This window comes from Plasmodium chabaudi (genome assembly GCF_900002335.3).
Source record: "Plasmodium chabaudi chabaudi strain AS genome assembly, chromosome: 12".
Lineage (NCBI taxonomy): Eukaryota > Apicomplexa > Aconoidasida > Haemosporida > Plasmodiidae > Plasmodium > Plasmodium chabaudi.
This window is the reverse complement of record NC_030112.2, coordinates 236,518-250,187: the sequence shown is the minus strand read 5'-3', so window position 1 is coordinate 250,187 and position 13,670 is coordinate 236,518. Positions and strand designations below refer to the sequence as shown.

At 24.0% G+C, this 13,670-nt stretch overlaps 1 protein-coding gene across 1 annotated transcript; it reads right to left on the bottom strand.

Moving 5' to 3' along the window:
* Positions 1 to 271: 271 nt before the first annotated feature.
* On the bottom strand, positions 272 to 11,029 carry PCHAS_1207000 (zinc finger protein, putative; the record flags this gene model as incomplete). Its single annotated transcript, XM_016798805.1, has 1 exon — positions 272 to 11,029. One exon carries the CDS (start codon positions 11,027 to 11,029, stop codon positions 272 to 274), a length of 10,758 nt encoding a protein of 3,585 aa, XP_016654174.1.
* Between the last annotated feature and the right edge of the window lie 2,641 nt (positions 11,030 to 13,670).

The following is a 13,670-nucleotide window of genomic DNA, read 5'->3' as shown; positions in this document are numbered from 1 at the left end:
ATACGAATACAAAATTCAAGATATTAATATAACATTTTTTAATAATTATTCACATAAATATGTAATACATTTGTATGGATGAATAAGTATGCACCACATACATATATTCGTATATATATATATATAACTCAAAATAGTCAGAGTGTTTTTTAAAAATTAATGCATTTAATATATTTCCATAAGTGGTCGTCAATAAGGGATAAACAAAAAAATTGATAAAGTAATGATAATAATATAGAGGTAGAAAAATAGATATAATAAGGAGCATGATTTAGCTGTTTAAGCACATGCTACAATACCAATCATTTTCCATATCTGGGGGATTGTCAATAGAATATTTACAACATATCCAATGATACCATCTTTCACATTTATCACATCCAATCCAATTTAAGCCATCAGCTGGTGATCCATCACTTAATTCTTCATAAACAAATTTACATACTGGACAGTATATTTGACCATCATTAATATCGTTTTCATTTTTTTGTTTATATATTTTTTCATCTTTTATTAAATCTGTATCGAAGTCTTTAATATCTTTATCCATATATTGGCTATATTTACTATAATTTTTCGTTGGGTCTATATAGTCATGTTTTAAGAATGATTTTGGGTTATCATAGGACTGTTTATAAGGGTTTATACTATCTAAATTAGCGTTATCAATATTGAGATTTTTATTTTTTTTAGTTCGACCTCTTTTTTTTACTTGTACAGGAGCTTCTGTGCCATTATTATTTTCTAATGTGCTCATAATATTTGCATTAATCTTTTTATATGGATTTGCACTATCTTGATGCATTTTTTTCCTTCTTTTCCTTACAATACCATTATTTTTATTTCCTTTTTTGTTCAAAATATTATTTTTATCTAAATTTGAATCATATTTATGACCATAATAGTTATAAAAGTTTTGCTGATTTAATGCACCCATATTATTGTTAAAAAATGGAAGCATATTAGGATTACCGTCTATTTTTTTATTATAATACATAAGGTTATTATTATCAATAGATCTACGATTAAAACCATAGTTTGAAAATTGTCTCATTTCATCAGTATCATTTTGTTCTGATATGGCCATACTATTTCTAGTTATTTCATCGTCAATAAATCCATGACTATTTTTAGATCGTTTATTATTAGTAGCATTTTGCATTATATAGCCATTTTTATAATATTCTGATGGTATATTCATCGTATTTCTTTTATCTGAGATTAACATATTTCCCTTTAGTTTATTCATAGGGTCTAATAAGTTATAATTATTTGCTGCCATATAGTCAGGATGCATATTCATTAATGAGTTCATTGATGGTGACATTACAGAATTGATTTCATTTTTATAACCCATAGATTTGAACATTTTTTGAGCCATGTTGGAATTATTAATATCGTTACTGTATATATTTGCACTGGGTTGTGAAGAATCAAATTCGCTATTAAGACCCAATTTGTCTTTATGTATTTTTCTGTAATCATTAAATTGTACCAACGTATTTCTTTTTATATTACCAAATTGTGTTTTTTCAAATAATGCACTTATAGATGGAGGTTCAGATATTTTGATAGGCTTCAATAAATGATTTATGCATTTTTTGTTTAAATAATTAAATATATAAGTACCCAATAAGAAATTATATAAATGATTAAATGGGAAATATAGAAAATTTTCAAAGTAAAATAATTTATTTGTATTAATAAAATTAGCTAATGTATTTTTTTTACAGCTTTGAAATGTATGTTTAAAACAATAAGCTTTTTTAGGATTATATATATCGACTCTTCCAAAAAAATTGTCCATTTTGCATCCTAATAATATACCACAAGATATATGAAAGGAAGCATCACAATCTGTATTACTACATGTAATAACTATACCATGTTTTATTCTACAATAGCTGCATACTTTTTTTAAGCCTCCTGCTTTTGTTTCATTAACATTATTTTTTTTTGAATAAGCAGTATTAACATATTCTAAACATTTAGGATGAACAAATAATAATTCTTTTTTTACTTTATCTTCAAAACAGTTTAAAAATCCATCTAATCTTGGACAATAAGAGCAAAAAACTATTTTTTTCTTTATTTTGAAATATTCACATCTTGGGCATATAAACTCTTCTTCTTTTTCTTCTTCATTAGTCTTAGGAATAATATTTTTCAACATGTTTATCTTACTATTAGGATCAAGTTTTTTTCTACCTGGTCTATTTTTTTTCACAACTACTGTATTTTTTTCTGCATCTAAATTATTGTTTGTACCATCGTTAATACCTTGACTATCGCCATTTTGTTTTTCCTTTTGTTGATTTGATATTTCTTTATTTTCATTTACATCACAATTCGCATTATCTTTTGGAGGCTCGTTATTTGGGGCATTAGGATTGTTTGAATCATTTTTCAAATCATTTGATTGATTTTGACAGTTTTCATTATTTTCTAATTTGGAATTTATGATTGATTCAAGTGGTTTAGCTGATTCTGAAGTTGTTGGAATATTTGCATTGGGATCTAAGGAAGTTGTAGGAGCATTGGCTGCTGCTGCTGCAAGTAGTTTGAGAGGATTTTTGCATGGTCTTCCAACTTTATTTGTGCGTACATGAGGACGAGGAGGTATATCTTTATTTTTAAGTTTTTCTGCAGCTTCAAGCGATTTCATTTTAATATCATTATTTATATAATTTTTAATCATGTCTATATTCATTCTATGACAACAGAAGTAACATATAAATACATTACATTGTGAACATTTTTTTAAAACACTTAATGATCCTAATCTTCTTTCTTTTTTATTTTCAAAAGTATCATTTATATTGCTTGAACTACCTCTCAATTTTCGTTTTAGTTGATTTGTTTCATTTAGTGTAGTTTGAGTAGTATTGTTTGTGCTATCAATATTAGAAGTGTTTATGGAATTTTGATTTTCGTCCGTTTCAGTTTTTTTTGCATCTTTTCGAGGTTCATTATAAATTGCTTTTGACAAACAAACACTGCATATCATCAGATTTTTGCTATTCAACAATGAAAGAAATTTATTAAAAAATGCGATAAATGAATCATCTGTTTTTATGTTTAAAATATTTGAATTATATTTTTCTAATATTAATTCGGATAATTTTTTCAATTGATAATCATTAAAATGCGGATATAATAATAATATAGTCTCAAAATTTTTTAATCTTTTATATTTATCACTTAATATATTACTATTAAATTCTTGTATATCTTTTTGAAGATTTAAAAAGTCGTACATTATTAATTTTAACAAGGAATCTTCATCTAATAAATTTTCATTATATATATTTTTAAAACTACTTATACTTATAATATTATTACATTTTCTAGTACTTATTTTATTAATATTTTCTATATCAAATATATCTATGGGCGCATTTTCTACTTTAGTTGGTTCTTCTAATGCCAAAAGCATATTTTCAGCATCATTTCCAATTTTATTATCTCCATCTTGTTCAGTTTTGTTTGCTTCGTCTTTCTGTTCATGTGAAATATTTTCTGCTTTATCATTTTCTTCCTTAATAGTATCGAGTTCTCTAATTTTATCAACATATTCACGCTCTGCCTCTTCAGCCGTTTCTTCATTAATACTAATTTGTTTAGTTCCATTATCACTTATATCGATTTGATCCTTTTCATTTTTAATTTCAGGATTTAGATCGTCATTTTCTTTTAGCGATTTTTTCATACAAGTTTTAGTTAGTCCCGAATTGTTAAAAATACCTTTTCCTTCGCCTAATAAGTATTGATCAAAATTTTGATAAAGGTCGTTAAATTCTTCATTTGGGTTATAATTATTATTATTGTAATAATTTTTCATAGTTTGATTAAATTGATCATAATTGAAATTAACCGAATCTTTGAATACAGATAAAGATGATAACGATAAAAGATTAAATAATTTCATGTCACTTATTTTTAAATAATTTTGTAATATATATGCATCAAACATTTTTCCAACATTTATTTTATCTTCTAATTTATGTTTGGCATATTCTTTTTCTCTTAAAATTTGATATTTTCTTAATATTTCTGTTGGTGCTTTTTTTTGAGAATGATTTGAACAAAATAAAACTAATTTATTATTTTCATTTAATTCTATTAAATATTTATTAGAAGAAGTTGCACAAGATATATGATAATATTTATAACAATCAGCAACATTACATTTTATTATACCTATATTATTAGTACGTAAACATAATGAGCATTTATATTTATTTCTTTCTCTATTACAAATTTCAATTTTATCTTCTATTATACAATTACTAATTGATGCACATCGAATATGACACCATTGATTTTTTTTATTTGTTCTTTTTATTGGTCCTCCTCCTTGATAAAACGAACCAAATTCACAGATACAGCATGTTGGAATTTTAAAAACAAATGAAAAATTTTTGCTATAGTTATATTTTAGCAATGTTCCATTTTCATCCAATCCAGAACTTATATTATTTTCATTTGCATTATTATTAATATTTAGAATATTAGCGGACTGTCCAAAATCTATACTATTTTTGTTGGAAGAAATATATTGATTTTGATTTTCCTTTTTTATCTCAATATCCATTTTAATTGTTTCTTCTTCATTATTATTGTCACACTGAGAAGCATCTGAGTCATCATCATTTTTATTATCATTTTGATTTGATTTATCATTATTGTTGTCTAATTCATTTAAATTCGAAGAAAAGGTATTTGTTTGACTATTTGGTAAAGTCGGAGTATATGGATTTTGGCCAGTAGTAATAGAAGTATCCTGGTTTTCCTGAATTGTAGATTCTTGATTCTCATCAGGAGTAATTTCAGATTTTGTAATATTTTTATTTTTAAGAGCAAGCATTTTCATTTTGTTTAGTTTAGTACTTCCAAGTGGTCTTCCCCTTTTTCTAACTATTACATTACCATTAGCATCTAAAGCAACATTATTAGTTTTATTATATGGTGGTTTATTAACTGTGCTACCTTGCTTTGATCGTATTTTATTTTTTTTATTTATAAATTTATTAGAAACCTTATCATGATATGGTTTATTATTAGAATATTCATTTTTATTTAATAGAGGTTTTCGTCCTCTTTTTTTTTTTTTGGTTTCCTGTTCGGCTTCCTCAGAATCACTATCTTCAAAATTTGGATTAATATAAAAAGATTCTTGTCTAAACATTTTAATATTTTCATTTAAAAATTTCGTATAATTATTATCTTTATCAATTTTACTAACCATAATAGTATTGAAAATATTTTTATATTTATATATATTCGGATTTTTAAGAACAATTTTTTCAAAGAAATCATGACTATCCTTTATTTCTATTTGATATTTTAATTTATAATAATTTATATCATATTCAATATCAAATAAAAGCATAATCGATTTATATTTATATGCATACATTTGAGAGGTGCTTTGAAAAATTATTTCTTCTGGGGGTATATAAGAAAATGCTTCCTTCTTTTTTTTATCATCAACTTCATTTTTATTATTATTTTGTTCATTATTAGCAGTATCACCAGATTCTTGTGTGGTATTGTTATTGTCATTAGTATATTCATTGCATGCTTTAATTAATAAATCAATATCTTTTTTTTTTTGAGGTCCACTTAAATGTCTAATAATTTTAAATGCAATAGAATCTTCAATATACAATATCTGATTTCTTAAATAAGAGCAAAGTGGGCAAATCCATTGTTCTTCTTCTGTATTTGGTGGATATCCAGTATTAGTTTTGGCGACATCAGTAGAAAAATTATTTGTTTCTTGTTTTATTTTTTCATCGTTTGGGTTCGAAGTTGGTTGATCTATATTTTGTTCTATAATTGGATTTTCCATTTTTATTTGGCTTGATTCTTCATCTTCATCGTGTCTATCTTCCTTATCATGGATAAATATAGAAGTATCTAAATATGATTCTTTTTTTTCATCAGTTTTATCAAGATTGTCATTATTGTTAGTATCATTTAGCCCACATTTATAATAACCTTCATCTTCTCTATTTTCGTGCTCATTCTTTATATCCATATTTTCATTATTTTTCAATTGAGTATCCAATGTAGCATAATTTGTTTGATTATCTTCTTTTTCACTATCCAATTTTTCATTATCATTTTTTTCGTCATTGTTATTACTTACAATTGAATTGAACATACTATTTGGGGAATTTATGTTAATAAAATTATCTTCCATTAAATATTTAATAACATTTAAATTAATTTTGTTTTTATTTTTATCATCAATTCCATTTTTTCCATGGTTGCCAGAGCAATTATTTTTATCATGTGCATATTTATTTCCATCTTTATTTATATCACTATTATTAAAATAATTTTTAGTAATTTGGCCTTCTTTATTATATTGTTGATAGTATTCATTTTTATTAACCCCGTTTGTATTATTATATGCACTATTTTTGGGTCCGGAATATTTATAATTATTATTTTTATATTTCGTATTTTCTTCTTTTTCAATATCACAATTTTGTGTATCCTCTCTATCAGACATATTTGGATTTCTTTTTACTAGATTTTGATTTTTAACATTTCTAAATCCAGTACAAAAAGAATGCATAGGTGTATAACAACAGTCACAAAAAACGATCGGATTATCGTCCCAATCTTCACCTACACTACAAATATTACATAAAGCTTTTTCAGTCCAACTATTAGGTAATTGAGAACTATGATTAACAGTTACTCTTAATTTTAATAAATCAACAATTTGTTTTGATAATGTATATGTATGTTTAGTATTTAATTTATTTTTTAAATATTCGTTTATATAAAAATTAATCATTTTATCTTCTATTGAGTACCAATATTTATATGGCTTTTTCTTTTCATTTTTTATATTATCTAATAATTTTACAATCATTTTTTTTTGTTGTTTAATATTGTGCATATATCTTGAAAATAATACACATATTTCTTCATTTATATTTTTAATATCTTTGTTATGCTTGTTATTTTTTAAAAGCATATCAACTTCGCCAGTTTCATTAAGTGTGCTTATCTCATTTGTAATATTTTTATTTTCAGTATTATTTTCTGTATTAATAATGCTATTTGATTGGTCTGCAGAGTCTGGGAATTTGTCTTCTTCTATTTTATTTGGTGTAAATAGAGTAGAATCACCAAGGCAACTATTGCTAGTTGTATTTACAGTTCCATCTAAATAATTGTTACTGTTCATTGTGTTTTCATTCTTATTAGTAGTTGTAATTTCATTGTTTTCTTTTTTTTCTTGCAAGGTTTGATTTATATTTTTTTTACTTTTACTATTGGTTGAATTGTTGGTATTAGTATTACGTAGCTTGGCCAGTTTGATGCAATGTATTCTATTTTTTTTATTGATAGAATTATTATGATTATAATTTACATTTAATATATTGCGTTTATATTTATCTAAATTAATATTTGTCAATATAAACTCAAAGTAAACATTTGACATATGTTGATTTTTTTGTAGAGAAAATATAGAGCTATTAAATGGGACAGTACTATTCTTTGGTGTACTAAATTTATATTTTTTTAAAAAATTAAATGATCCGATTTTTCCATACGTTCCAAAATGGCGAAGTTTATTTTTTGTTTTTTTTTTAAGATTTGATTTTTTGGAATTTATTGTTTTTTCTTTTTTTTCATTAATTGTACCATTTTCATTTACACCTATTGTATTATTTTTTTCATCATTAGAGCCTATTTTTTTGTTATTTTCGTCTGTAGCATGTTCTTCTTTTCCTTCTCCTGATTGTGTCTCCTTATCATTCTTTTCATCATCATTTTTTTTCGAAGCATTATCATCATCAGTTGCCTTATTATCACTTCTACTCATTAGGAAATAACTTCTCCATGATTTTTTGGGTTTTTTTTCTTCACTTTCTTTATTTTGTGTACTTGAAGATGCATTTTTTTGATTATCATTTTCTATGACTGTCCCCTCCTTTTCATTTTCAGTTTTGTTAGTTGGCAAACTTTGTCCAGTACTTATTTCTGCATTATTTTTATCTAGTTCTGAAACTTCTTCATTTTTTAAAGCATTTTGTTCAGTTAAGTTTGATTCATTAAGTAAATTTGTGGCTGTATTATTTTTTTTGCCTTTTTTCTTTTTTTTCGATTTTTTTTTTTTTTTGAGTATTTTTTTCTTCTTAATTTTTTTTCGCGCCAAAACTTTGTTTACACTTTGAATTGGAATATACTTTGGTTTAGCATTGTTAGCTCTTAAGTTTTTAATTTTGTATACCAAATTATTATTTTTTTGTTTATTCCAGTATGGTAATATATTACCTAAAATAATTGGCAATGTATTATAATTTTTTAATTCGTCTAAAAAGCATTTATAGCATCTTTCTTTATCTTCCATTGTTATATGTCGATTTGATAAATATTTCTTATCTCCTAAAGTAATTTCTGTTAATAATTTTGCCAATGTCTCTATTTCGTATGTATCTTCTTGTTCTGTTTTTTTTTTTGTATCACAAACTTGGTTAGTGTTATCGATAGGGTTAACAATGGAATGGTCATTATTATCGGCGTCTTTATCAATATTGTTTGTTGTTTCAGCTTGCTCAATTTTATCGTCATAAATACTTGGCTTTTCATTGTTTTCAGAAAAATCATAATTTTTGGGAACATATATAGATATGTGTAAACCATTAGGAATTGGCGTATTATGTATATATGGTAATCTTCCTACACCATCATATTTTTTATTTAAAAGGGGATTAAAAAATTTTCCATCATGCCTAGAGCTTCGTAATCTAGTTTGAGTTTTTTCTTGTTCATCCATTTGACTGTGTTTTCTCATTTTTGTTCCATTTTTTCTTTTATTTTTAGATTTATCATTTTTTAATTTTTGAAAATATTTATCATTGCCATATTTATCGAATGCCATAGCATTTTGATAATTTACCATTTCATTAAAATTATAATATCCATTTGGATAAAAATTATTATTTTTAAAATTTATCATATCATTAAAAGGTAATGATTTATTAGGTCCATTAATTATATCTCCAGGCATACCATTATTATAAATAGCCATATTTTTATTCATAAATAACATGTTTTCGTCATTTATTCCAAAATTAGGATTACCTAAAGAAATATTATCCATTTTAAGCATCCCATTATTTCCATATGGATACATATTTTTAAATGAATCACTGTTTATGTTTCCAGAATTAGAAGCATTTCTAATTGTAGTTTGTTTGCTAGAATCATTTTGATTATTATTCATTCCTATTTGATCACTTTTATTATTTTGATATATATTAGAGTACATATTTGTGGCTTGAGCATCATGAGGGGAATACATATCTCGATTAAAATTATTCATTGGCATTGGATAGATATTCATATCTGTTTTTATTTTATTATCATAAGGATTGTTCATAGAATTGGGATATGTATTGTTATTAAATTGTTTATATGGAGAAAAATAATTGTTATCATTATTATTAATGTTTGGAATAAAAGATGAGTCCATTCCTTTTGCATTTATTGTATTACTAAGATTGTTTACATTTTCTATTACGTCCTCACTGTTCATATTTCTCATTCCATATTCCATGGCATTGTTTGTATTAAAATTTTCTTCGTTTTTAATTGAAGAATTTTCTATGGTATTATTGTTACAAGGATCACAATTATTTAGATCATTAGATAAGGCATCAGTTGTACCTTCTTTATTATTTAGAGAACCTGAGTCACTTAAATCATTGTCATTTTTCTTGCCGTTGTCTTCATCATCATTTGAAGTCATAACGACATTTTCGATGACATCATTTTTATTTTCACTGGATAAGGATGGTTCATTTTGTGGGCAATTGGAAACTGTTGTATTATTTTGTTCCGACGCATTTTGCAAATCGTTTATTTCGTTTCCTTTTGCGTAGTCGTCATTTTCGGATTTACCGAGAGTGTCGACATTATCATTACTGTTTTCGCTAAATTCGTTATCATTAGATTTTGGAAATTCATTATTATTAGCTATATCGGCATTATTTTCAGTATTAACATCATTTTGTTCTTCATTATTATCAGTTTCATTTACATTTGTTTGATCATTAATGTTTGGAGCATTACTATTTTCCGAATGCTCATGTTGGATTAAACCATTAGAATTATCGGCATTTAAATTAGTAATATCAATGTTTTTATTACTATTATCGATGCTAGGACTAACAATATTAGCATCTGCATTTGCGTTACCAAGCTGAATATTTTTATTATCAGATGAATCTGTAAGATTTAAATTAGTTTGATTTATATCATTCGTTTCGTTAGTGTTGTTTGTCGATGGTAAATTTATATTTTTATTCATATCATCAGGATAGTTTGATTCATTTTTTTCTATATTTGTATTATTGGGCATTGTATTTAATAATAAATTGTTACCTGCCATTGGCATACCATCGATAAAACATGGTTCATTACCAAACATTGGTGGATAATCTCTAAACCGATTGTTCATATGATTCATGCTCATCATATTTTCTATATTATTTATATGGCTCATATTTGCCATATATTGCTTATCGTTAAATAGTGAATTTATATTTGCTTTATAATTTCTTATATCATTTTTAGGATCTATTAAAAACTGATTATTATGTTGACTGATTAAATTTTCTTGACCAAATGGATTATTATTAAAGAATTGATTATTTTGAAGCATATATTTTGGAATGTTTGGTGCGCCATTTTTTTTTTTTTCATTTTTTTTATCATTTATATTTAATTTAATTTTAACCGAACTTTTTTGGCATTTAATATTTTGAAATATCTCTTTTTTTATTTTTTTATTTTTTATTTTATTACATATATAATCCGTACATTTTATATGATCTTCAAATGTGGTTATTATCCTTTTATCAAAATTTGAAAAATATTGATTTTCGATATTTGACCAAAACTGATGATTATCTGAACTATCGTTTCTTGAATTTCCTTCTCTCCACGTGCTCATCAAATCATTGTTTCTCCTTCCGGCAGGCCTACCCCTTTCCATTATAAAGTACGCATACCAGTCAAAAAAAATTCTTCAATGTTTTATTTTTAAAAAATTACTTTATTAGTACATTCAGACATACATACATATATGTATATAAGAGTATATACGTCGTATATATATCAGCACACACATACAGGTATGCATATATCAGTACATCGATATGTCTAGTCTATATGTGTGCATATCATAAAAAAAAATATTTTATTTTTTTTTTACTAGCATAAGCACAAGTATAATAGTGCTTAAATATGAAGTATATATGCATGTATATATGACATGAAAAAGGCTACACATAAAACATCTTTTCCTACATGTATACAAATATGATCATCCATTAAAAATCGTGGCACATATATTTCTCTCGTGGCTTACTTTTTTATAAATAAATAAAAAATTGTTCACAATTTAAGAACATTTGAAAATGCAACTCTTTTTACATTAATTACAAACAAAGCAAGTGTTAAGCACGAATATATACTAAGTTGTAAGAATACGCACACAGACTGATACACCACCCGTGCTAATATACTTAGAGTAATGTGTCTGTTTTAAATATATTTCAAAAAATATATCTCATTTGCATAATTGATTAAACTTTTAATACACTATTATTTATAAAAAAAAGTAAAATAATGTAAGAATGTTTAAGAAAAAAAAAATTCATAATAAAATAAAAATAAAAAATATATAACCTTAAAACGTTTATATTAATTATTTTTAAATATACACAAAAACGTTTGGAAAAAATTACATAAATTTTACCTTTTCTGATAAATAATGTACATATTATATATTTGTTCCCTTTATACATATATATATAGGTATATACCTATGTAACACTTGTTAATACAAATATATGAAAGAACTAAATATTATATATTATATATATATGCACTATATACCATTTTAAGCGTTTTACTATGTATATAAATAACAACACAAGTATTCACTTATTTTAAGTATAATAAAGATGATTTAAAAGCAAAAAATATATATAAATATATTAATATATATCATATATAATGATAAATAAATAATATAATAAATATATTTAATATATGAATAAACAGGCTAAGCGCTAAAACCTTAACAAAATGAAAATTGTACGGCATAAAGTTAACCTTAAAATATATTAAAAATTATAAATGCTTACAAAATAAGATACAATTGAAAAATAAAAGTATATATTTTTTATTATTTAAGCGAGAAACGGAAAAGAAAAATAAATACAATAAAAATAAATAGTTAAATAAATAGAAACAAATAATCCAAAGAGAAAAAAAACACGAAAAATCAAGTATATTTAATATATATATATATGTAATTATATGGAAATATATTATATATATCATGGAAAAATCGGCATATAATGTAAAGGTTACGTATGTAAAAATCTAAATACTGCTTAAAATATCGTAAATAAATATTAATATTATATACGCATAAAAAGCAAGTATTAATTTTATAATATGGGTTCATATTCCCATTTTATATAAATATAAATTGATTTCATTGATTAAAAAATCCATAAAATTTTACGTAATGTTTATAAAACTCTTTTGTATCATTATTTTGCTTTTAAACCCCATTATATATAATTTTATTACGCTAATTTGTATAAGCAAAAAACTATTTTAAAATTAAGCAAAAAGAAATATGGAATAAAAAACGTATGTATATATATTTATTCTATTTTTAATGTTTAATTAATATAGGGAAAGTTTTTTATAATGAAAGCTTAAAAAAAAGAAAAAGCATTTTTACATATAATATATATAATGTATAATAGCAATGTGAAATATTATTAGTAAGGAAAAATACTCGGTATTTGAGAAGTTCTGTATCTATTTATGTGACACTAACCATAAAATAACAATGTTCCATCCACTCTTCTTTAAAAAAAATAATAATAATATTTTTTTTTTACTAAAACGAAATTATATTACATGGCTTTTCGAGCATACATATATATATGTATACAAGGATCATCACTATTGGTTCTAAAACTGATGAACACCAATGTATTTAATTTTCATGGAAATATTTTGTTATTCAATGGGCGTTTAAAAAAGAGATAAAAAAACAAATGTATAAAATAATAGGATTAAATGTGTATTCAAATATTTGTTATACACATGTATGCATTCTTTTTACGACATGCATCAAACAAGTTGAGAATTGTCAAAAAAATATAAAAGCCAAATGTGTGCTATTATTTGAATATTCATTGTAAATTTTTCTTATATTTTTATAACATGCATATTTAAAGGTCATTGAAATAATAATATTGCTATATTTAATATGTAAAAATTTGTATGAAAAAAAATAAAAGCCCACTGCTTTAAGATCTATTCTGAATAATACAATAGTTATTCCTATAAATTGGTTACACATTTTAAACTTTCATTGTATTGATTTCCCTTTTTTATTTTTTTTATATAAAATGCAAATTAAAACTTATAAATGTTCATAAATATTTCTTATGTATAAAACATATTTATAATTTTAAAATTTCGTAATGAATATGCCACATAATGTACATATATTTCGACAACATATATATAGCGTGCCAAATTTTTTTGAAAAAAAATTATTTTTATAACCTTTTGAATAAATAGCATGATTATTAGTGTGAAGT